The 26,729-nt window shown below is 30.2% G+C and overlaps 3 protein-coding genes across 3 annotated transcripts; all 3 read left to right on the top strand.

Annotated features, from left to right (window-relative positions):
- Positions 1–2,538: 2,538 nt before the first annotated feature.
- On the top strand, positions 2,539–3,268 carry LOC118028168 (uncharacterized). Its single transcript, XM_035031708.2, has one exon. It carries the CDS (start codon positions 2,832–2,834, stop codon positions 3,090–3,092), a length of 261 nt encoding a protein of 86 aa, XP_034887599.1. The 5' UTR covers positions 2,539–2,831; the 3' UTR covers positions 3,093–3,268.
- A 1,903-nt stretch (positions 3,269–5,171) lies between these two features.
- Positions 5,172–6,137, top strand: LOC118028159 (uncharacterized). The gene has a single exon (XM_035031699.2). The coding sequence runs from the start codon at positions 5,609–5,611 to the stop codon at positions 5,876–5,878; it is 270 nt and encodes an 89-aa protein (XP_034887590.1). The 5' UTR covers positions 5,172–5,608; the 3' UTR covers positions 5,879–6,137.
- Positions 6,138–19,623: 13,486 nt separating this feature from the next.
- On the top strand, positions 19,624–22,101 carry LOC118028181 (vesicle-associated protein 4-2). Its single transcript, XM_035031720.2, has 7 exons — positions 19,624–20,076; positions 20,708–20,778; positions 20,870–20,951; positions 21,075–21,193; positions 21,312–21,389; positions 21,504–21,623; positions 21,716–22,101. The coding sequence occupies exons 1-7, from the start codon at positions 19,809–19,811 to the stop codon at positions 21,770–21,772; spliced, it is 795 nt and encodes a 264-aa protein (XP_034887611.1). The 5' UTR covers positions 19,624–19,808; the 3' UTR covers positions 21,773–22,101.
- The last annotated feature ends 4,628 nt before the right edge of the window (positions 22,102–26,729 follow it).

Below are 26,729 nucleotides of genomic sequence, written 5' to 3'. Positions count from 1 at the left end.
AAAACATATATAGTTATCAAATGTAATCCGAAATTTGATTTTTTAGAATCAATTTGAACGTTACCTAATTAATCTAAATCAATTATTTTATTTAAAACATTTTTTTTTTGTTTTTTTTTCAATTAAATTTTTTGGAGTTGACTCAATTAGGTTCACTTGAATTTAATCAGGTCAACTAAGTGAAGGGACAATCTAATTAATTTGCAAATCATCGAGCCATTCTAAATTAATTATTTTATTCAAAATGATATGGTTTTATTTTTTTTTTTTTTTTATAAAATTAATTTAATTAGGTTTATCTAAATTTAATTATATCAACTAAATTATGAATTAACTCATTAAATCAAGCAAGTTTGGCACATTCACTGTCCAATCAATTTGAAATAAAACCCGACCTAAATTGCTGGAGCATCAAGGCGGCCAACGAAGCGTTTCAGATCCATGGAATAAACTAATTATTAAAATTCGGGATTTCCATAGGTCTCTGGTTTTGAAGTTTTTGGAAATTTAAGAAAGCACCATCTTTGATCGTGTAATCGAATAGTGTAGGGTGTTGGATTCAACCGAAATAAATAAATAACAAAAACAAATACCATGAAACTAAAGATTTATATAGCAAAATTCTAAAAGATTTAAATAATATTTCAAAAACAACAGAATATTAATTCGTGTACAGTGAAATGCGAGAAATTAACAAAACCAGTACACATTTCTCCAAAAACCAAAAACCAAAACCAGTACAAGAAATGAGATGCATGACATTCTCAGCCTTTTCAGCTTCCCTCAGCCTTCGCTTCTCACCGGCACCAGCCTTCTTCCTGGGTTCAGTGGGCACCAGAAACCCATCTAAACTGAGTGAAACTTTCCGATTCTGGTGATCTTGGTTTTGCCCGAGGATGCATCATCATCATCCCTTTAGAATATTCTGGTCTTCTAGGCCTTGAACTGCTCTAAAACAATTCCTGCTTAAGCACCTGAAGACTCATGTTTGTTGGCCTATAAACGTCAGGACTAAACCCTGTGATTAACGACCTAAACGTTTGGCCCGATGGAAAAATTAGGCGATTTGGTTCTGCTACTTGCCAAAATACGGTGTCTTTTCAAAAGGGTTTCTTCAACAGAAGCAGTTCTTACTAAGCACACAAAATTTAATTTTTTTTTATTTTTTATTAAAATTTAATATAGTTTATACATTTTGGATTATTTTAATATACTGATATCAAAAATAATTTTTTAAAAATAAAAAATATCTTTGACATATATTTCGGTACGAAAAGTTATTTGAAAAGTAACCGCTATCACACTGCTAAACATACTCATAAAATTAAATAAATCACAATTAAGCCATGCAAAATCACGATTTAAATAAATCTTTCAGATTAGGAAAATTGCAATTAATGAGCTCATTAATGCGATTTCTTAAAGAGGCCACAGAAAACTGTGCATATATATGGAAGTTAAGGTTGGGAACCTTGGGATACCATTCTTTTTTTCTTTTTTTAGAATTATTAGATTGGTTTTTTTGTTTGTTAATTCGAAGGATATTAGCATCGTCCTTAGAATTATTTGACTTCTTGGTGTCTCTAAGTGTTTCTTTTTGCTTTTTATCTTACAAGAAATGTTAGATAGGGGATTGATTTTTTCTTTTTCAACTTGATTTTTTTTAATTAATTTTGAGGTGTTTTGAGCTAATAGATTAGTGTTTTAATTTTATTATAGTATTTGTTAGGTGTTTTTAGATGATAATAAATTAAAAATATGTTTTTAGCCAAAATTACCAATCTTGAATTTTTTGATCACCTCTCAGTGGTCGAGTTTTGGGCTTCCAAATAACATATTGTTTAATTATTTTTTTATTTAAAAAAAGCAAGGCAACAACAATCAACCCAAAACAATGCCAGGGTGCAGGCTTGGCCTTGCGAGCCCCTACGCCCAGTGTTTTTATTTTATGAGCCAGGTGCAATAGCCCATCAAGGACACTTGGCCTTTTTTAAGAATATTTTTCTAACAATTAGGCGTAATTTTCTTAAAAGTTGATTAATTACAAATATATAAGAATATATTTAGATGATATTTTATTTAGCATCATTCAATTTTTTCTTTGTTTGAATAAAATTATAAAAAATTTTCAGAAAATAGTTCGACCATACTCCCAAACACACCTTTAAAATCTAAAAACCTATTTGTTTTTGTGTTTTAAAAATGTTTTTTTTTAATTATTTTATTTTTTTCTTTACTTTAAATTAATTTTTTTTGGTGTTTTCATATCATTTTGATGTACTAATATCAACAATAAATTTAAAAAATTAAAAAAAAATTATTTCTAAGTAAAAAAATACTTTAACAACGAAACAATAATATTAATACTGTACGGAATTTAAACCACACATGCTTGACCGGAGCGTGCCACCTGTTATTCCCATTTTTGCCTCATCTATTATATAATGGAGTAGCAGGCAGTTTAGAGTAAAAGGGTGTGTCCATTATGAGTTGCTTTACTTTAATGGCTACATTATTCTGTCCAATTTCACCATCAAAGTGTGACCAAAACCCATATTTCTCCTTGTATAATTGGCTTGTCAAATGGTTGTGCATGGTCAAGAAAGTCATTATGCCAAAACAAGATACTAACCTTTTGCTTTACCTGGGGCCAAAGCCACTGCCATATTCTAGCTATAGCTGATGGTTTCTAGTTTCTTGTTTCTACTCCACACTTTCACTCACTACGTAGCGTCACCCTCTATAAATAAAACCCCATTGCAATCCAGTATTCATACATACAGCCATCCACCTAAAAGAAAGAGGAGATTTTTAGGTTTAAAGAAGAAAATATGAGCACATCAAGAAAGGCTTGGATCGTGACAGCTAGCATTGGAGCTGTGAAGGCATTGAAGGACCAGGGCTTTTGCAGATGGACCTGCACCATAAGATCATTACACCAACATGCCAAGAATAACATGAGGTCAACACCTCAGGCAGAGAAGCTTTCCTCTTCATCTTCTTCTATGGCTTCAAGCAAATTGAGGAAATCAAGCCAGTCCGAGGAGTATCTGAGGAAAGCCATGTACTTGGGTTGTTGGGGTCCGTATTAATGAATGAAGAAGTTCGACGTGAGAAGCTCAAGACTCATAGATTGTGTTTGTTTTGATATGTTTGTGGTTGAGATTTGAAAATAATAATCACTTTTTAGTTGTGGCTGTCTTGAATTAAATAGGTGTTTAGTTAAAAGTGTTGTTAAAAATATTATTCAATAAAAAATATATTAAGAGTATTTTGGTTAATTAAAATTATGATTGAAATTAAAGTTATAACTTAAATTAAAAAAAAAAAGGCTAAGTTTTTTCTTAATTTGCATAGAAATCATAATATATTAGAATAAGAACAATAAAAGAGAAAGACACTTGTTTTGTTAAGGTAAAATGACCATAGCATGTGAAGAAAGGTGTTTTTTTTTTTTTTTTGTTAGACTGAGCTTGTAACTCATTAAAAGCACGTTGATCTTGCTTTTGTTAACATGTGGTTGGATTGCAAATTTTAATAATCCCACAAATACAAGCATGTGATTCAAATATAACCAAACACTTTGTTTTTGTGGTCAGTCTTAAAAGCAGAAGTTACTCAAAATCAAATACATTTTTAGACTCTTAAGGAGTTGCGTTTGCACCAGAATTTCAAAATAAAAATAAAATTAAATGGTTTTTTTTATATTTTTTATTGTTTTTTAAAAAAATTAAAAAATATTATTTTAATGTTTTTTTAATAAAAAATATTTTTTAAATCAATTATTATTACACTTTCAAACACGCTAATCTACCCATTGAGAAGAACAAAACATGAGGAAATTGATGAGTGATTGCTGCAAGTATCGATGTGAACTGTAAGCTGTAATTATCCAACACGAGCGTTTAATTTGTTGAACAACCATTGTTGTCATCACCTTCCTATATATCTCTTACTATTGGTGTTGTTCTTTTTAATTTATCTCCCTTGCAATCTTGCTCGGCTTTTTATCATTTTGTTGTGAAAGAAGATGGCCAATTTAGGCCATCATCCTTGTATATGCTCTCCTACTCAAGCACAGGTGAATATGCAGAAGCTTAAAATCACAGAACACGACATGGATTTAAGTTTTTAACCATTCCTTGATAATTAAATCAAGGTTGATGCTTTAGCATTTCAACCAACTGGAGATTATTTATATGCTGATAAATCATGGTTGCATTATAGCATCCCACGAGTACAAATTCCAAATTGAATACAATATTACAAGGAGAATCGAGACGTCTTATCCCATAAAAAAATACCGTTGGCCTTTGCTGGTTTCCTCACTCAATATACCGTTGGCCTGTTCACTCAAAATATGCTTTTGGTTTTTCTCAGGTTTTTTCCTTAACTTCTGGTGCTCTCTCCTGTACAAAGTAAACTCCTCCTTGCCATTTACTTCATCGAAAATGGAAAGTGATATCTTAATCTGCACAATATCCCCACATCAAAAGAGTTTCCAACCAGTTGTTTTGCATTACATTGATACCAGGTAAAAAACGAGTTCTAGAAGTAAAGCTTGGATGGTAGCAGCTGCTCTTGGAGGTGCGGAGGCTTCTGCTGGTGCAACTACACATTGAGAACACTACACCAACGCTTTCTTCTTCAACTTTTGCAATGATTTCAAGCAAGGTCAAGGAAGAGAAGGGAAAACAGTCAGAGGAGTCTCTAAGAAAAGTCATGTATCTCTGATTGTTGTAGTTGATGTAAATTGTCAATTTTCCAGTCAATTCATATGATTTTTGGATAATTTTTTGTTGACACCATTTATTCTATGGTTTTCTGTTTTCCCATTTGTTTTGGTAGTACCACTTTTTTTGTTTTTTTTAAAAAAACAAATCTGATAAGTATATAAATAAATAAGCTTCGCAAATTAGAAATCTTGAGGTTGAGGGGGCAATATTTTCTGAAGGTAATTGGATCAGTTGGCTTTGGGTAACGCGTGTCGTCCTTTTCCATGAGCAGAGAACTTGTTTTTTTGTTTTGTTTTTTTTTTGTGACACATGCAATGAATCCAATTATTTTTTTCAGCAAGGACTCCTGTATTTTCCCAGGTTTGAGTAGAGGCCAAGACAAATGCTAAAACTCTATCCTTTTGGCTCCATTCTTGAAGAAAAAACTAGTGGATTTGCCTCCTATACTTGAGGCTCAATTTGGATTTTTGTAAAGCAAAACCGTGTGCCTTTCACTAAACAAGTCACACTCTAGCTTTGTCTTAATCGAACATGCTAAAAGGTAAAAATTCCCCATACTTTTCTCCTTTTTATTTTAGGCAACCAAGTGGTCAATCCTGTACATTAAATTCATCTTATCCTAGCGTAACACCACTGAAATAACACCATTTGCTTTCATTTAAGCCAAAACCACCTGCTACAGCTTGTAGCTAGCTTCTGATTTTCCTCCGAACTTCTGGCCCCCTTTTCTTGCACCTACCTCCTCTCTATATAAGCAAAAGCACCCAGCTTGCCATTTCCACCGTCAAACTCAAATCTTACATCTCAACTTTTTTCTAAAAATTGTCCATTTCAAATCCTTGATGTTCTAGTACTAAGAAGGAAATAGAGAAATGAGTTCAGCAAGCAAAGCTTGGGCTGTAGCAGCTAGTATTGCAGCTGTCGAAGCCTTGAAAGATCAAGGATTCTGTAGATGGAACTACACAATAAGATCATTACATCAACATGCCAAGAACCAACTCAGATCATTCTCTCTGGCCAAGAAGCTCTCTTCTCAAACTTCTACGGCGGTTCCGGGTAAACTGAGAGAAAATCAGAAATCAAAGCAGTCAGAGGAGTCACTGAGAAAAGTCATGTACTTGAGTTCGTGGGGTCCTTACTAGTCTCTAAACTAATAGCAGAGGAACTGCATTCATGCATGGTCTGGTGGCAGCATAGAGACGATCTACAGTTTTCAGACTTTTTTGAAGAAACATGACAAGGCCGACCACCTTCTTATTCAGCTCCATCGGATTATGCTCTAGCAATTTATGTTTCGATCAATGTTGAGAGTGAATTCCTGAATGATGGGGAAAAAATAGTGTAAATTGTAAATTTTGGTCCCAATTTACTGAATATCAAACCATATTATTTTTGGATAAATTTTGTTTACAGTACCATTTATTTTTCAATTTCTGTTCTCCCATTTCTTTTTGGGAGTTCTTCATTTCATTTCTTTTTTAATAGGAAGCTGTCCCTTTGATTAGTGCATTAAAATATAATTTCCGCGAGTAAATTTTTAGGATGAAACAGCTTTTAAAATTATTGCAGGATGTTGAATTAATAAGCTAACATGATTGGATTAAAATCTTATCCTCTCCTTTTTAGCCAATAGGGATTAGTTTCTTCAATGTAAAAACTTCTGTACCTTTAAGAAACTTGAAACTTTATGTAGGTGTGCTTCTAAAATAATATTCTGGGAGGAATTTATCTTTAATTTATATCTAAATTAACTCAAATGCACAATATTTACTATCGAATTTAGAAAAGAAAAAGGCTCTGTAAAATGAATTTATAAGTTCTAACTAAATTTTGGGGTGATTATTGTTTCTTAAAATAAGAGAATCCATTTGTTTTATACTCACAGTTTATGACGTTTCTTTGTCAATACTGGATAATTATACTAATACTACACCAACTTCTTATCCCTTTTCAATCGAGTATATGATTTATATATATATATATAATATATATATATATATATATAGTAAAAATATTAGTATAAGTACAACGATGTTCTTAAAACTCTCAATTAAGTATTTTTTAAAATTTCTTATCCATTGCTATTTTTACTAATGATGTACTTAAAATACTTGATTGGATTAACTAAAAAATTCGGTGCACCAAAATAAAAGTGATATACTCTAATGAAAAAAAAAATAATAGCTGATGTACTAATTTTCTTTAATATGGTCAAAAGATATGTCATTATATAATGAATTGATGCATCATGATTTATCAATAGTTTTCAAAATAAATTTTTTGTTAAGTTATAATTAAATTTAACGGTCTAAAACTTTGAAGGCCCAAAAATCATGGGCCCAGATAATGAAAAAAAATATTTTGAATCTTTCATGACTTTTTACTAACCCATATATATATATTTTGGATTCTACTTTCTTAAGGCATTTGGGTGTATAAAAATATCTAAGTACTTATTAACTCTTCATCTCATTAATGTTTATATAATAAATATTTATCCATCATTAATGTTATTAAAAAAAATTACTCTTTAACCCCTTTAAATAAAAAGATAATATTTATAGGTTATAAATATCTCATGAATCATTCAACTAAAATATTTACAATATCTTTATTCTCCACATATTTGCATATATGTTTTTAGAATCTCTTTTTAAAATATAATTATATATATTTTTTTTTATAAAGATATTTAAACATACAAAGTCTCCATATTTATCAAAACTAACATTTTATAAATATTTGACTTCTCACGTCGAGCTATCATTCTTGGCTAAAGAAAAAAAATTAAATTGTAAGAACTAAATGATTAACTTTTTCTTCAATTACATAAATTTTATTTTTAAACATGTTGGATTTCCAAACATCATCATAATAGAATGAAACTTGGATGAAAGATCCTGACAAAAAAAAAACATTCAGTGTACTCAAACAAACATACTTAATTAAAATCTATATACTTAATTGACAAAATTTGTAAAATTGATGGACTAATAATTAAATTATTTCTAACAACATTATGCATGAGTGTCGACAATGTTTCTATACGGTGCGAGCCCCTTGAAACTTCAGAATTTTTTTATAATTATTATTATGATTATGTGAAACGTGCTGCGTATCAACGATCATTGTTTTCAAAAAGTAGTGCTGTGTTTTTCCTGGTTTTGAGTAGACGCTTTTGCAAATGCTAAAATAATATCCTCCAAGCCCCATTATTGAAGAAAAACAACTAGTTTTTCCCAGTGGCAGCCTGGCTCACTTGCCTCTGGACCCATTCTAGTTATTCTTAATAATTTTTATTTGATATTATTGGACTTATCTGGACGAAAAATATTAGTGGCATCGTTTTCAAAGTTTAATAGGATGTTTGGAAGTGTGGTAGTGGTTGCTTTTTACATAGTTTTTCGTGCCGAAAAGCATGTCAATAATATTTTTTTTATTTTTAAAAAATTATTTTTGATATCAGCACATCAAAATGATCCAAAAAGTACAAACCGTACTTAATTTTAACAAAAAAAATAAAAAAATTTAAAATTTTTTAAAAATTAAATTTGACCACAATACCAAACGGCACTCCATGTCTTCTTCGTTATTTCATCTTCTTCTCTCTCGTCTCTCATGTTGGAGTTTGTACAAATCATTTGCGTGTATTTTTTAAAAAAATCGCACTTTCCAACAGTACAATCATTTGTGTGGACGAGAAATGTTGGTTTTCCAATTTTCTTTTCTTTTTGTTTTAAAAAAACCCGTATTTTTCCTGGTTTTGAGCATATGCTTTGGCAAATTCTAGAATTATATCCTTCAAGCCTCATTGTTGAAGAAAAAGAAGTAGATTAACCTCCAATATATTATTAAAATCTTAATCTAAAAATTTAAATTATTAAATTTAAAATATAATTTATATTATTTTTTAACATATTTTTTTAAAAAAAAACTTTCTTTAAATTTAAAACTTGTATCAAACTATACTACTAATTATTAGATAATATTTTAAAATACAACCAAATCCTTGCCCTGGTTATTAAACATCCAAGCCTTTCCCCAAAATAGGCATAATAACTACGAGCCTTGCTATGATCATAATAAAGCGCAAATAAGATTATCTAATTTGCTCTTTCTCATGCTAGAGTATCTTTTTTTTTTTTGGATCGTATACTAGAGTTGATATTTGATATGTCTAAATCAAATCAAATTAGACATATAGGAAGTGATTTTTTTCAAGATTTTCCATTTTTTTTGTTATTAAAAAAGTTACTCAATAGAAAACATCTTTCAGTTAAGAAAACAAATTAATTTTACTTTCAGAAAAAAAAAATTCTTTTATTTTTTATGGAATATACTTCTTAAAAGTTGTGAAAAATTAAAAACAATTCTTATTATTTTTTAATTATATCAAATTTAGTTCCAAATATTTTTGATCGTTATATATTTTAATTTGATTTTTTTTATTTTATCCATTAAAATCTAATTTAATTTGAGTTTTATATCAACTTTATTTTATTTTTAATTGTTATTTGCTTTTATCTTATTCTTTTTTTAATAGAGATTTTCTTATCTATTAAATTTGGCCCTAATTCTTTTTATTGCTATTTATTTTAATTAAAATATTTTATGAAATTAGAATTTTTTTTAATTGCATCATCTTTCAATTTTTTTATCTCAGTTTCATTCAAATTTATTTATCTATTAGATTTAATCCTCATTCTTTTAATAAACTTAAAAAAAACTAAAATGTTAGTAAGTTATTTTTCATCTTATTTTTCATGACATAGTCAAATACTAAAAAATATTTTTTAATTTATATTTTATAATATTAAAAAATAATTCACTTTTCAAAATTTTATTTTTCATAAAAATTACTTTCCAATAAATATAATAAATAAACAAGGCCAGAGAGAGAGAGAGAGAGAGAGAGAGAGAGAGAGAGAGAGAGAGAGAGAGAGAGAGAGAGAGAATTTTATTCACTAGTCCATCCCTTATAAAATATAGTTTGATGAAAACACCCCCATTTATTGCAACTCGATAAATATATCAAACAAACATGGTTTTTGTTTTTTTTTTCAAGAAGAGTGCTTTAGCTAGCTTTTCAATTCGCTGATTGGAGGAGACACATTTCAAACTGTGTCTTTGTTTGCGGGAAAATAATTGATTCTAAATATAAATAAATAAAAAACTTGATAAATTTTTATTATTATCCAAACCATAATCATCACCACTAATTATCGTAACAATTGCCGCACCATAATCTTATTATTAAAATAATAATTATTATTATAAACTATTATGTTATTATTTTTATTATTATTATTATCATTATTGTCTTAAAACCACTATTATTATCACCAATATTATCATAACCTTTACCATCTATAATTAAATACTATCATCATAATCATAATTAAATTAATACTATCATTATAATTACATTATCATCACTACTTTTATTATCAACATCACAATTTTATTGTTATTATTATCATATTTCAAAACTACTAATTAATGAAAAATATTTTATTTTACTGAAATATTTTATTTAACATATATGTAAACAATGTTTATAATAAATCTTTTGCAATCATTGATTCATATTGTAACGCACAAAAATCTCAGATTTTGAAATTAGACGTCATATGTTCTTAGCTTAAATATAAGCCACCAAATTTAAAAAAAGCAAAAACCAGTTTAATTAATAAAAAGAAATTTAAGTTATTATATAAAATTTTAAAATATGATCTATATTATTTTATAATAAATATCTTTAAATGAAAATGTTTTGGAATTGAAACTTATATAAATCTATCATTATTTAGTGTTTAATTGTTTTTATTATTTCAATTAATTAGAATATATACAATGAAATTCAAACTCATTACATCTTATTTATTAAAACCTTGTTATCACATAAAAAAACTATTTTAATAATAAAAGAAACTCAAACTATTAAATAATAAATTGTTAAAGTATAATTTATATCATTGTCAAACAAAATCATCAATTGTCATGGAGAGATGAGAATTTGGTTTTGGTGACACAAGAACGTATGGTAGTCGTCATCAACTATGATTCCAGGTGGAGACATGGCCGAATACTCCCATCCCATCATGCTTCCACCCTCTCTCTGTTGAACTAAAAACAATGGATTTGATTCCCTTTCTTCAGACTCGATTGGATTTTTATATAAAAACTTTGTGCCCATCACTAGCAATAAGTCACATTCTGGCCTAGGTACGGTGGAGACGCCATTTTCTCCCACCTGTTGTTTTTGACGTTAACAAATCCTATCCTATCACGATCCCACTGATAAAAAAACAAAAGAAAATTACATCTCATTGGCTCACAGTAGCTTGCCAAAACCAGCAGCAGCATCGATCTCATAGTCGGTAGCCTCTGCTTTCTTCCCAAACCTCTGTCCACTTTTTATGAACTCTCTATATAAGCAGGCCCCTGCTTACAATTTACACCATCAAAACATTGCAAATCCTCACCTAATATCTCATCTTCCTCAGCTACGAGATTGCCCGATTCTTTTTATACAAAAGAAGAAAATAGAAAATGAGCTCAACAGCCAAAGCTTGGGCTGTAGCCACCAGTAATGCAGCCGTGGAAGCCTTGAAAGATCAAGGATTTTGCGGGTGGAACCACACAATAAGATCATTACACCAACCTGCCAAGAACCAGGTCAGGTCAACATCTAAGACAAGGAAGCTGTCTTCTCCTCCCTCTACTGTGGTTTCAAGTAAAGTACGAGAAAATCATAAAGCAAAGCAATCAGAGGAGTCGATGAGGAAAGTCATGTACTTAAGTTCTTGGGGTCCTTACTAGTATCTAAAACTACTAGCAGAGGAGCTATATTCATGCATAGACTCGTGTCTCTATATATAGAGACAATCAAGGAGGGAGTGAGTTTCTAAATTAGGGTTTGGTAAACTATATGAAGATAAAAAAGATGTAAATAGTGAGAATAGAGAGGATATATGTTTAATTTCTTATCTTTTATGTTTAGAAAAATTACAAATTTACTCTAAAATCTATTCTATATTTCTATCTCTTCCCTCTGACTAACAGTTTCTCTCTTTTTTTTCTTTTTTCTTTTTGTTTTAGAATACTAATCAAAATGAAATTTAAGCGACGTACACTTGTTAGGAGTTAGGACAAAACATGGTCAGCTCAATCAGCTTCTGCTACAGAAATGTTTGTGTTTCAATGGGATATTGTTGCATGAATCGCTAAATGATCATGGGAGGATATTTTTGACTATGTAGTATCTTATATATTAATTTTGTTTATAATTTTTATAGATTACTTTTTATTATAAATATCAATAATATCCTTTTATGGCTAAGGTTAGTTAATAAGTTTTAAATAGGATATTCAAAATAAAATAAAAGATCAATTATTTGTTGAGAAGACTGAATTAACTATAACGTGTTAAAATCATGTAACCAAAAGTTTTAAAGAAGGAAATGGTATTTTTTATTTATTTTGCATTTAATATCACATCATTAGCTAAAAAATTAAACTTCATAAAAAAACTATAACATTCTATTTGAAACAAAATCACATACTGAATTGAATTAATTTATAAGCAAATATAGCTTATTATAATTTTTATATTTAGAATAAATAAAAAAATCATATAATTCAATCTAATTATATTGTTTATAATACGTGTGGAAACACATAAATTGAATTAACAATTTTTCTATTAATTTAGAAATCATTCTTGTTACATGAATTATTTCTTTTTGGTACAATTGTATATCCTTATGTTTATTTAAATGACATAAAATATAGATATTTTAAAGAATATATAATTAGACATATATCTCATATTAATTATTTATTAAGTACTTGTTGAAAAAAATCAAAAGATATGTATATTTGTTATAAAAAAAAAAAAAAAACAACTTTTCGATAAGATTATCTCCATGCTTGGCATGACAGTAGAAGAGCTGCACAGCAGCAGCTTGTGCATGATAATGTTACAGCAGTTTCTGTATAATATATACTATCTTTTCTAAGTATTGTCTTACTGTCTCTCTGGAGCTTTTCTTAGTGTTTTAATTATGCTCATAAAACATTGATTATAGAGAGAGGTCCCCGATCAGCTGATCGTTTTCCAAATTGTGCTGTAAAGCTTTGGAAACTTGACAAGACAGAGGATGCATGGAGACGTAGACCCAAAAGTTAAGACAGAACTCTCACTTTGATGAGAAGTTATGTCTTCCTCCTTCATCCTCTAACAACCTCTAGTAATGATCAGGATACTTTTCCGGTAAAAGAAAACAAAAACACTCCCGATGGATTTGTTGATCAGTTGAATTCTTTCAAACACAAAAATTGATTTATAAATACTATAAAGCAATTTTATTTTATAAATATCTATGCTTCACACAAATTCATTTGATTTAGCTCTAGAAATAAGTGCATGTAATGTTTCGATCACCACATGAATCATGGGAGGAGGCTCCGGCTAGCTAATCTCTTACAAAAAAAGTTGTTTTTTAAGGAATTTCTTTCTAGTTTCAATGTGAATTGTTTGTGACCAAACAACAATTAATAGACTCAACCAAAGTTACCTGAGTTATTTTACCAAAAAAAAGGTAATTTTTAAGGAATTTCTTTATAGTTTCAATGTGAATTGTTTCTGTTACCAATCTCTTGATATAAGTTACAAGTTGGAGATCCAAAACAATGTTGGTTTTTTTAAAAAAAAAATTGAAATAATTTGATTTAATTTTTTTTTAAATAATCAAATTAAATTTTAGTGATATTCATCTAGATTTGATAAGTCCGAGCAAAGTTCTAGATCACTCAGGTTTTGTATTGATCTACCATGCAGGTGTTAAATTAACACTACACTCGATTACACAAACTATCTTGTAGATGAAACTCGATTTAACATCCAAAAAACAAATTACTCATGAATTTTGTAAAACAACGGGCCTGAATTTTTCGGTTACATTGAGTCTTTTAACATGTCCACTTTGTGGAATCCCGGAAATATCCATGAAAAGGAAACGACTATCGCTTTCTCCCTCAATTCTAGGCTGAAGAGAAACAAAAAGTGCCGCTGGTAAGAATCAAAGGCTTAGATTTGGCAAAAACCATAAGCTAATTTGTAACTGCTTTCATCTTGTTCAATTCTCTCTGTATAATTAGCCCATCTACGATTTGCTACTCCTTGCATCATCTGCATAGCATATTTTTGTACAATGAGTTGGAAGAGCAAAGTTTGGACAGTTGTAGGCAGTGTAGCAGCTGTGGAGGAATTGAAGGATAAGAACATGGCCTCTTCCTCCTCCTCCTCCTCCTCCTCCTCGAAGCCTGCTCAAGTAGGACGAGAAGCGGCGGCAGCAGCAGCAGCAGCACCACCACCACCAGCAACTACAACTTCAAATTTTGCACCGAAGAGGGAAGGCAAAGAGAAAAGGGTAAATCAATCAGAAGAATCACTTAGAACTGTTATGTACTTGAGTTGTTGGGGTCCCAATTAAACTAAAAGTAAGCAGAAAAACACAACACTTTGTAATTGTTAGCTCCTACCCAACATGGAGAAAAAAGATGATGAGGAAGGAGCAAGCATGTGTATATTTATGCCAGAGTAAATGATCACATGTGCCTTGCTATTTCAATGTCAATGCAGAAAACCATGTGCATCTTCTTTACTCTTTCTACACACCTTCGATCAGATGCATAAACTGAACATGTGTTGGCTTCATCATCATAGGGAGTGGGTGGGGGAGGTGAGTGGTTCCTCCATGGCATGGCAAGGCTATATACTAACCATCAAATTCACAACCATACACGATGAAAGCCAACCTTGATTTTCTCCTAATCCCGCCGGAAAAACTCCATAAAAAGTGAGAAGAGATACGAATTAGTTTTGTCAAACCCTAGTCATGAACACCGAGAATTGAATATTTATTTATCCTTATTTGTTAAAAAAGAATTTCTTGATAGGAAATAAGGGATATCACAATGGGATTAGTTGTAAAATAAGAAATATTATGTTTCTTTTTGTATAGTTTTATATATCATGTGTAATAAATGACACCATAACATATGTATAATGCTATACTTATATAAATAATAGAGCACTTACTAAATTATTATAAATCTCTGCTTTAACTCACACATGGATAACACTTCACCCTTATTGTGGAACAAAAGTAATAACATAGATTTTGTTTTAAACTAATTATTATTTTTCTTATGCATTCAAGATGATTTTATACAGCTTTACAAACACTAATAAACTAAAAATTTTATCTTAATCCAATTAAGAAGAAAATCAACAATCTTAATATTGCAGAGTTCTAATATTGTTATAACTCTCACAAATTCTACATTTTACGATCCATAATTTCCTAATTTGACATTGAATTCTAACATTTAAGACTTGAATTTGATTATATATATATGAAACTCAAACTCAATATTAAATAGATATGGATAATGATAAATTGATTGCCTTGAATGAAAGCTCTGACTGTCACTTGTAAGTGATAATTAACTCCAATAATCTTCATCTAAAATTTCATTTTCCATTAATTGTCAATTAGTGCTTTGTGGATTGTATCATGAGTGTTATAATTAGTCCACTGGGAAGATCCTGGGGAATCCATCCTTCATTATTGTTGACCATGTCAAAAGATTTTTAAAAGTAAAGTGACTTTGTACAAAGGTTGTGTGATTATAACCTGGCAGCTGGTTCTCTGGTGCCAAATGCTTCTGGTTGGTTAAATCATTGCCTGCAAAATATTTTGAATGAAGCACCGCGAAGGAATTATGGAAGGGATGCTTTTTCTTGCAAGAGTGCCACATGGGGGCATCAGTGTGTTATTTTAATGTTTCCACGATATCATGTTTGCGACATCATAGCAAATCATGATGTTTTAGATGCTATCTTCAAGCATAGTGTCCCTGTCCTTAATTTATCCATTCTTTTTAGTGTATCTTTTTTAGTATTATTTAATTGAAAATATTTTAAAATATTATTTTTTATATTGGTTTATCAAAACTATATAAAAAAAAATTAAAAAGCATCAATTTAATATCTTTTTAGATAAAAAAAAAATTAAAAATAGAATTACAAAAACAAATATTATTAAGATAAAGAGCAAAAGCAGGTTTATTCTTGAGGGAAAAAAAATTAAAGAGTGTGTCAATTTTGAAGCAAAATGACATCCAAGCTGGTTCGTCCAAGCAAAAGTGAATTTTTTGATTCTTTATTCAGACAATAAATCTTACTTAGAAAGGAACTATTATAGATTTTTTTTCACAATAAAAGACTTTTTAAAACATTAACTATACATATAATGCTAGCAATCGCACTACAAGATTTAACAGTTTTACCGACGGATTTTTTCCGTCGGCGTAAGACACATATTCCATCGGTAATTAATTTACCGACTAAATCACCGACGGAGAATTTTCGTCGGTGAATCTTTTGTCGGTAATTTTTTTTCCGTCGGTAATAATATTACCGACGGATTTACTGGCGGAACAGACGCGTCGGTAAATTTTTTTTATTACCGATGGATTTACCAACGGATTTACCGACGGAAATGTCCGTCGGTAATTATTTAAAAACATTTTAAAAAAATTCATTTTATAAAATTATAAAATAATTAAATTAACATAAATCAACATTGTATAATATATACTCAAAATGCTTGGAAAAAAGAATAAGAAAATCAACTCAAACAAATTTGTAACAAATAAATAAAACAAAAAAATTAATTCAACTAAAAAATTCATATGAAAAAAATGAAGTTGCAATTGTTAAAAATTTAAAAATCCTATAAATAAATCAACTAAAAATTGATCTCATATGAAAAAAAAAAAAAAAAAAACTCACAACAACATTTATACAATTATTAAGAACAAAATCAATTAAAATTAAATAAAAAACAAATATAGTGAAAAATCATGAAAAAATAAGAAAAAAGAAAGATCTTACCTTAATATACTTGCAAGTGAAGCTAAGGAAAAAAAAATTTCATGAAGCATATTAATTAAAAAAAAACTAAGAGGATAAAAGAAGAAGGAAGAAGAAGACATACCCGAGCATGGAGGAAAAGAGAAGGAGATGAGGAGAGAAAAGAAGAGAAAGAAATAGATATTGATGTTTTTTACATATAGTGAAGAAGAAGAAGAAGAAGTAGAAGTAGAAGTAGTAGAAGAAGAAGAAGAAGAAATAGAAGTAGTAGAAGAAGAAGAAGAAATGAGTCTGTCTCTTGTGAAATAAGCGGATTCAGGTTTTTTATTGGATCGCGTTACCGACGGATAATTGAATATTAATATTTTTTAATTATTCCGTCGGTAATATTTAATTTAAATTTTCAATTTTGTAAAAAGTTTTTAGAAACCGCCAAAAATTACCGATGATTTTTCAATCCGTCGGTGATTCCGTCTGTAATATTTAAATGAAAATTTTAAATCAATTGAATTTTTTCAGAAAACCGCCAAAACACGCCGACGCATTTTCAATCCGTCGATGATTTTGTCCGTAAAGTAAAACAATTAACAGTGCAATTGGAAGATGAACAGTTCTGGAGCTCTCTGTAAAATACCGACGAAAAAATTCCGTCGGTAATTCTCTTTGTAATTGACATGATGAACAGTGTTCACAGTTTACCAACAGATTTCCCGACGGATTTACCGACGGAATTTTTCCGTCGGTAATTCCGTTGGTAAAAAATGACACGTCATCTTTTTTTTTTTGCTTTGCTTTATTTTTTTTTCCACGGTAATTCCCTCAGTATATACCGAGGGAATCTTTTCGTCAGTAAAATCCCTCGGAAATATTTCCGTTGGTAAAATCCCTCGGAAATTTACCGACAGAAATATTCCCTCGGTATTTCCGTTTGTATTTATTGATTTTCAGGTAGTGTCGATACTATTTTTTTATTTAATAAATAACATGATATCTATTACAATATAAGAATTTAAAATTTTATTAATGAGATAATTATAATTATGAAACTGAATGATTGATAAAACTCTAAATGCATGATGCCACATTATTTTTAAAATTTTTTAATTTGATCCTTTAATATTAAGTTTTTTTCTTAGATTAGACATAATATTTTTTTGGCTGCCTAAATGTGGGGATCTCACAATGTTGAAAAACAAATTCTGACACATGTTTGATGCTCAGTTTTGTAAAATAAAATACAATTATATCAATCTAAAATATTTAAGGCTTAAGGATTCAAATTTTTTTTTAAAAAAAAAAAAACCAAAAAACCAAAACAAAAACAAAGAAAAATTGAGCCACTAAAAATGATAGGTAGGGGAACTTGGTTGGTGTATTCCAAAAAAAAAAAACAGATTAAGCAATTGAAAATAAAAGATAGAGAAACTTGGTTGGTGCATGCATATGCACCACCATGTGCGAAGAGGCCGCACGTGCCTCATCTTACATAGCGCCATGCTGCCTTGCACGATTGCTTCATAACCATCTCAACTAGATTTGTATGGTGGTGGGATGTGAATAGAGGAGTGATAATAAGTCTTTGACAATAATTTCTTTCTTCTTATACTTTTTTTTTTTTTTTGGAATTTGAGCTGGTCTATTAAACTTGAAAGTTGTCATGTCATTTTATTTTTTTATTAAATTTAATTTTTATTTTTTTTTATTATTGTTGGTTTTGTTTTGATTTTTTAAATTGATTTTATTTTTTTAATTTTATCCTGTAGCATTTTGTTTCATTTTATTTTATATTAAATTTGGTATTCATTATTTTTATTAATATTTGTTTTGTTTTGAGCCCTTTTCTTAATTGAGTTATCTTTTTTATTTCATCATTTGACATTTAGTTTATTTTTATATCAAATTTGATCTTCATTCTTTTGATTATTATTTATTTTGTATTGAATCATTTTTTAATTGATTTGTTTTTCAATTTTATTTATAAGTATTTGATTGATTAAGAATTTAACTTTGTGATTTTTTTAGGACTTGCTTTTTATGGGATAGTCTCGGCTCCATGACCCAGGTCATGAGTTTAAAATATTAGCTTGAGCTGACTTTATTCTTTTTTAGATCCTTTTTTAGAATTGATTTTTTTAAAAAAATTTATTGTTTGATATTTGGTTTGTTGGAGATTAGACTTTGTTAATTTTTTTTTTTTAATTTTCTCTTTATGAAGTTATCTTGATTTTATGTTTTGGGTCATGAACTTGGTTGGTTAACTTAAGTTGACTCGAGCCTTGTTTTAGTTGTGTTTTTTTTTTTTTTTTTTTTAGTTTTGCCTTTTAATATTGGGTTAATTTGAGAATTGATTTCATAATTTTATTTAATTTACTTTCTATGAGGTTATCTCAGTCTACCGACTAAATCGTGGATTTGGTTGTCTGATTCGGATGGGCTTGACTCTCTTTTTTTGTTCTTCTAATTTTTTTAAATTTTATCTTTTAATATTTAAGTTATTAAGAATTGAGCTTTAATTTTTTTTTTTCATGAATTTATCTCATTTAATTTTTTATTTATTATTAAATAAAATCATGGATATCTTTTTTAAAAAAAAAATGAGGGTGTCTTTCAATAATATTGTTATTGGCATGCATGGATGCATATGTTGCAACTAATCATGTAATTTATTTATTTTTTCAAGTTCGGTTTATTTAATGTCATTGATGGTTTTTTTTAAACGACGCTGTATGTATCTAAATAATAGATACTTTACAGAAAAGTAGGTAGAAAACACCCCCACTATCATGGCTACCACCAAAAAAAGGCAAAAACGAACACACCAAGGAGTGAAAAAGCCCGGGAATCTATGCAGACCGGACCTCAAATAGACCAATAAAATTCACCAAATTCCCATTAGGCATTACCTTACAGCAGAAACTACACAGTTTATGCACATTTTTATGGTATAGTATTATTACAATAGGGAGATACATAGCTTTCATCAACAGAAACAAAGACAGCACAACAGCAACATTATCATAGTAAAAACAGAAGATAAATCAAAAGCACGAAGCCCCAGTAAAGAAAACTAAACAAGTTTTCCATCTTTTAAAGCAGAGAGTGAAAGGAGCCTCTGGAGTCTTTGCAAGATGCCATTTTGGCAAACAAGCAATGGCAATGGCAATGCCGCTTCTTCTTCTACCACTACCACTTCTTCATCTTCAACATCTTCAAGTTCCATGAGTAGTAATAACAGTAATGGCAATAATGGTTGTCAACAGAACCAAAGTAACCAGCTTGGAGAGACAAGATCGAGTCTTTATTATTCAACTAATGCAATATCGTTTGTTACTAAGTCTTTGTTGCCTACTAGAAGAAGACTCAGGCTTGATCCTCCTAACAAGCTCTTCTTTCCTTGTAAGAATTAAGGTTTTGTGGTTCTTTGTTGTTGAAAATCTTTGGCCATGTTCTTTTTGTTTTGATTGTGTATGCGTAGCTTGTACTGTTTTTGTACCTTTTTTTTTTTTACTTTTCGTGATCTGGGTTTCTTTATTTTTATATGAAGAAATGACCTTCGATTTGTTGATATCATAAATTACACAGATTAGATTGTCCTCTGCAGGTTTTGCTTGATATGAACTGTGTTTAGTAGATTCAGTTGCTGTCGGTGATGATCTGGGGTTTTCTTAGTTTAGTGAAGGGAAGTGAGATTCTTGAGAATGGTAATGTCTAGCCCTTAAGAAAACAGATTGATTGTTCTTTGTTGGTCAAAATCAAACAAGTTAAAGAAACCTAATTGGGTTTGCTCATATATCGACTGCAATTCATCCAGCTGCTCTTTGTTAATGTACTTATAGCTGAGGAACCTGATTGTTTGATTAGTTTGCAGATTTGAAGCTATCATTATGCAGATGAACTCAGTTGTTTAATGATTTGTTCCTCTGTTCTTTCTGGGGTTTACTTTGTGTTTCAAACATTGGAAATTTGGTAGTGAACTAGATTTGTGTTTTCTTGGTACTTAATTTGTTACAATATTATTGTGCTGAAGATGAACCAGGTAAACAGGTTAGGAGTGCAATTGGCATCAAGAACACTTGCAAGTATCATGTAGCTTTCAAGGTATGGAGCGTCTCTCGACTCCTTTTCTTTGATCAATGATTTTGATGTCGATCAATTTTGGGAATAATTAGTGATTTGATGGCTGTTGTAGTTCCAAACGACTGCACCAAAGAGCTGTTACATGCGTCCTCCTGGGGCTATACTTGCTCCTGGGGAAAGTCTTACCGCAACTGGTAATCAGAATCTCCTGCTCCACCACTCTAGATTACTGTCCCCATTAAAGTGATCAGGGACTGTATGCTGTAAACATTTTGGTTTTGGAGTATTCTTATTCTGAATCATTACTTGTCCAACAGTATTCAAGTTTGTGGAACCTCCAGAAAACAATGAGAGACAATTAGATCAGAAGAGCAGGGTTAAGTTCAAGATCATGAGCTTGAAAGTGAAAGGAGAAATGGAATATGTTCCTGAGATGGTATATTGCCTGAACCCCTAATGTGATTCTTATTAGGGATTCTACATTAAGCTCATGGCAACATGATTTTATGAACATCTTCCTTGATTTTGCTGATAAAACTATTGTTTTTATTCAGTTTGACGAGCAGAAGGATCAAGTAGCAGTTGAGCAAATTCTGCGAGTAATTTTTCTTGATCCAGAATGCCCTAGCCCTGTAAGTAAATTCAAATATCTCTATTAAGTCCTCTGCCTGCATTTGAAAACGAAATATAAAGACAAGAAAAGGCTTTCTCAATCCTTGAGGGAATTCTGTTTTATCTCTGTCAAGGCACTGGAAAAACTTAAAAGACAACTGGCTGAGGCTGAAGCTGAGCTTGAGACACGCAAGAAGCCTCCAGAAGATGCAGGTCCCCGTGTCGTCAACGAAGGACTTGTTATAGATGAGTGGGTAAGGTCTTGAACATTTGGTGTGTAATTTCTTCTTATCACATTGTGGCCTATAATCTTTCCTGACACTAATTTCTCTGATACACATTTCAGAAAGAGCGGAGGGAAAGATACCTGGCACGCCAGCAGGTTGAAGTTGATTCTGTGTGAAAGTTCTGTTTCCTTTTCTTGCAATGTTTTTTCCTTGAGCTGAGGTTTCCTTCATACAATGTTGAATGCTTTGTCCCTTTGTCCATTGGCGGAGGAGGATGTGTGATCTGTTCTTTTAGGAATGTAGACATAAAAATTTGTGAAGCAGGATTTATCAGGGAAAAAAAAGGCATTTTGTTATGCCATACTAAGCTGTATTTGGTTTAAGGCACCTAATACTGCACTTGTGCCCTGTTTATTGTAGATATGGGATTTTGATTAACATTGAATTATTTAATTCTCTGTTAGCAATTCATGTGTTTTTTTAATCAATATTGCATGTTGTAGCAGGGTTTTTGCAATTGCTTGCTCACAAGCTTAATAACAAAACCTGTATTAATCCGGTTAAAAATCTAGATTAATCTGACCTTTTGATCAAATCTGGTTAATTGTTTTTAAAAAATTAAAATAATATTTTTTTATTTTTATTTTTTTCTTGACTCGTACTTGTCCCAGATTCATGTTCAAGTGCAGAACTACTGGATGCAACATGGTTTGCAATTTTTCCTGTGTAGAATTCAAGAATAAAGCACCATGTCTAGATTTCTCGTATTTGCACACTTTTCTGATTGGATTGAAGAATATTTGAACTTTATAATCATTAGTGCTCATGTAAAGTATTTACAGTTCTGGCATGTAAAGCATCAAATCTTTGTTTTATTATCTTGATGATCCTCAAGGTAGCGCTTGAATATGTCTTTCTTCCTTTGATAATATACAAATTAACTATGAACTAAAACAGAACGGGTTTTAGTGTACATCTAGCTTTTTGCCCTTTTTTTTCTCTTTTGTTATTTGATTTTTTAAGTAATATTTATTTTTTAATATTAAATTTATTTTTTATTGAGTTATAGTAAGTTTGATGAGTTAACTCAATTGATTCAAGTTTTTTTTATTATTATTTAATATTGGTTAATTGAGAATTAGACTTCATGACTTATTTTGTTTACTTTCTTATTCAACCTCATGACCCGGGTATAGTGCCTAACAAGTTAACTCGAGTTGTTTTTTGTGTTATTTTTTTAATTATTTTTTTTTATTTCAGCATTTAATTCTTGATCGATTATGAATTGAGCTTCATAATCTCGTTTTATTTGCCTTCTATAATAATATCTTGATCTCATGATTAAGGGCACGGGTTTTGAAATTTTAATCTCGGTTAAATCAGGAGTTTTTTTTGTTTTTTTTTTTAAGAGTTTATCTCGATCTCATGACTTGAGTCACATGTTCTTCAACATTAGATTTGATTTTTATTGGGTTATCCCTATCTCATGACCTGGATCGTGGGTTTGACGGGTTAACCCAATTGAATCAGTTATTTTTCTTTTTATTAATTGATTTTTTATCTCTCGATTTTATCATTTAATATTGTGTTTAATTGAGAATTATGTTTCATGATTTGTTTTGGTTTTTTTTTTTAAATTAAGTTATCTTAGTCTTATGACATGGTAATGGTGCTTACCGGGTTAACTCGAGTTGACTTAGCTCTTTTTTTGTGTTATTTTTTTATTGAGAATATTTATAAATTTCATTATTTAATGTTGAGTCCGACAAGATCGATTGAAAATTGAGTTTTATGATTTGTTTTGATTTGCTCTCTATAGAGTTATCTCAGTTTCATAACCAAAGTCGCGGATTTAACAGATTAAATCAGGTCATTTTTTATTTTCATTCTATAAGGTTATTTCGGTCTGATGACCCAGGTCATGGGTTTGGTGAATTGACTCGGGTTAATTTTTCATATCTTTTTTTTAATTGATTTTTTTTTAAATATCACCCTTAACATTGAGCTAATTGAAGATTGAAATTCGTAATTTGTTTCGATTTACTTTCCATTGAGTTATCTCAATTTTATGACCTGAATTGTAGGTTTGACAGGTTAACTCGGGTTATTTTTTTAGGCCTCTTTTTAATTATTATTTTTAATTTCATCATCAACATTGAATTTATTAGGAATTAAGCTTCATAATTTATTTTGATTTATTTTATATGAGGTTATTATAATCTTATAACCCAGATCATTTCAAGTTAATCTAATATGTTGTTATTTTAATATTAAAAAAATATTATCTTAAATTATTTTTTAGTCAAACTATATTTTTATAGGTTATTTAGGTTGCTTTTGAACCCGCAAAATCAATCGAGTTATATCAAAACAACTCACACAATTTAATTTCCTGCTAGAATAAAATCATTAGTGATATCATAATATATTTTTTATATTCAAGAAAAAGTTAATTCAAGCAAAGCCTACACGGTCAATCATCTAGTCTAATGTAAAATTCTCTCTTCAACCTATAATTTTTTTCTCTTCTATGTTCATATGTCCTAAAACATTAACAATGTATATTTTATCTTAAAACACTAATCATACACGTAGCTTGGAAGTGACCATGGATATGTGCTCACCTTGACCGGCACTGGACCCTTTAGCCTAAAGTCTAAACTAAAAACAAGTTGAAAACTACTTATCGGTGTTATCTGTGCTTTTTTTTAATGGATTGAGGACCTGATATAGGCAAATTTGCTGAGGGAGAATAATATATTTTCTTGTGTTGATAAGGTAATGAGCTAGTGGGATGGATTTTGATAGAGATCTGGATTTGGTTCTGATTCTCTTTTGGTCCGCTGCAATTAAATTATCCTTCTGATGACAGTCATCAAGTGCCTGAAATGCGTTGTGCTTTTGGACTATTTCCTATAAAAATGAAGTCCCATTTATCATGTTAGTCCTTTTCATGCCTTGCATCTCTGTATTATATTGCCTTTGATTTCTTAAAACAACATCCAAAATGTCCTCATCTAGCATAAGTAAATTACTTTCAAATAATCTCGGCGGTAGCTCCATTGGTCAAACTTTTGGTTTGCTCCTTAGTGGTCACGAGTTTGAACCATTTCATGATCACTGGAGATTTACATGATTGTTAACTTTAGGACCCATGAGATTAGTCGAGATGTACACAAGTTGACCCGGAGACCTATGTTAATCAAAAAACAATTACTCCTAAATAAAAAAATTACATGAAACATAGTTGAATAAGTGCCCGTTTGACATTATAGTTGCGGTTGCTTTTCAAAATGCTTTTAGTTAAGAAATGCATCAAAATATTTTTTTTATTTTTTAAAAAATTATATTTAATATCAGCATATCGAAATAATATGGAAAGACCAAAAATAATTATTTGAAGCAAAAAAAAATATTTTTTTCAAAAAAGTTTTTGATAAGTAAGAACAATTGAGAATAAAGGGAAACATCTTATTTTCTAAAGCACTTGAAATGGAGGAGGATAGATTCTAGATGATAGCTATTTAACACTTAATTTATGGTTAGTGATGAATATTAAACTAAATTTTTTTTATTATTATTCTTTTTCAATTTACATGTATATTTGTTGAATCCTCTAAGGTGTAACTTGAAAAGTATAAAAGATAATTATGTCATTGGATTAACTTGAGTCTATCATTTTTTTTTGACAAAATTTGTTTGATATTTTTTTAAAAAGAAAAAATTCATTGGTTTTGACATAGCTAGATATAACAGTATCAACTTGTTAAATCGCTTAAATTTAACCAAATTAATATTAAAATCAATTTAAATTGAAAGTTAACCTGATCAATTCTCTAGGCGAAAGTTTAATAACTATACAAGTCATTGTTTACAAAGATAGGCGCAGGCCCAATCAAACACAGATGTCAGTACAAAAGCATCAGCATTATTGTGAGAGAGAGAGAGAGAGAGAGAGATTATTCAAGGCTCGAAAGGAATTGTGGCTGAAAAACATCATTGCTGGGGTTCGAAACAATGTGTAATAATTCATGGACATGGTGATATCTGGGGACCCTCCATGGAAAGAGGATGCTGTTTCTCTCCCAAGTGGGTTGCAGAGTTTGGTGGATTTTTATTTTTTTAATCTAAAAAGTGGAAACCAATTCTTCTTTGTCCCTGTAAATGGGCATGTAAAGGGCAGGGCAGCCATGTTTCTTATCCTTGTATTCAAATAAACTCTTGATTAAAGCTGCTGGGTGGATCTCGCCAGAAAATTCAATGCCGCAGTGGAGACAGATGGCAACTTCACACGGTGAGATTGAACCAGATTCATCCATCTCTGCGAGTGGAGAGACACTCGAGCCCATAAACAATTTGAGGGAGTTGTGTTTTTTTTGTCTATGGTTTCCTCTCACCATGCAGTAAGGCCATGGTTAGCCCGTGCTCCTCTGTCTATGGTTTCCTCCCACCATGCAGTAAGGCCATGGTTAGCCCGTGCTCCTCTGTCTATGGTTTCCTCCCACCATGCAGTAAGGCCATGGTTAGCCCGTGCTCCTCCGTCTGTGACCATCATCTCTGCTCGATGTTGCTCTTATCTGATACATTCTTCCTCTGGTAATTATAAAGATTACTTCGCCTTTGGCTGCTTCCATGCAAGACGTTTGTTATGGCAGAAACCATCCTTTCATGACCTAAATTCTCTTCCTTCTGCTTCTTTTATTATTATTATTATTATTATTATTATTATTATTATTATTATTATTATTATATATTCAGTGAAATTGATGCAAATGATTTTTTTATATTGGATGATAATGAATGATCTTGAATCAACGTGTGCATGCATTAATGAAATATTCTCATATCAATTTACACATTAATAAAAGAAAAATGCAAGTCATCATCTCTAAGATAAGAATATATAGAAATGGTGACACGAACCAAACTCTTTTTTTCCTTTTTTTTTTTTTGGTATTTACAGGATGGGTTAGCAGTATGCAGATGATTATAAAATTTGATCTAGCTTAATAGGTTGATCTGGTAATTTATTAATTTAAAATTTAGATGAGTTTAGGTTTCATTTCAAATTATATATTATTATTATTAAAATAATACTGTTTTGATAAAAAAAAATGATTTTTTTATTTGTGA

The sequence above is a fragment of the Populus alba genome, chromosome 13 (assembly GCF_005239225.2).
Source record: "Populus alba chromosome 13, ASM523922v2, whole genome shotgun sequence".
In the NCBI taxonomy this organism is placed as follows: Eukaryota; Viridiplantae; Streptophyta; class Magnoliopsida; order Malpighiales; family Salicaceae; genus Populus; species Populus alba.
The sequence above is the reverse complement of the archived record's forward strand: the minus strand, read 5'-3'. Positions and strand labels throughout refer to the sequence as shown.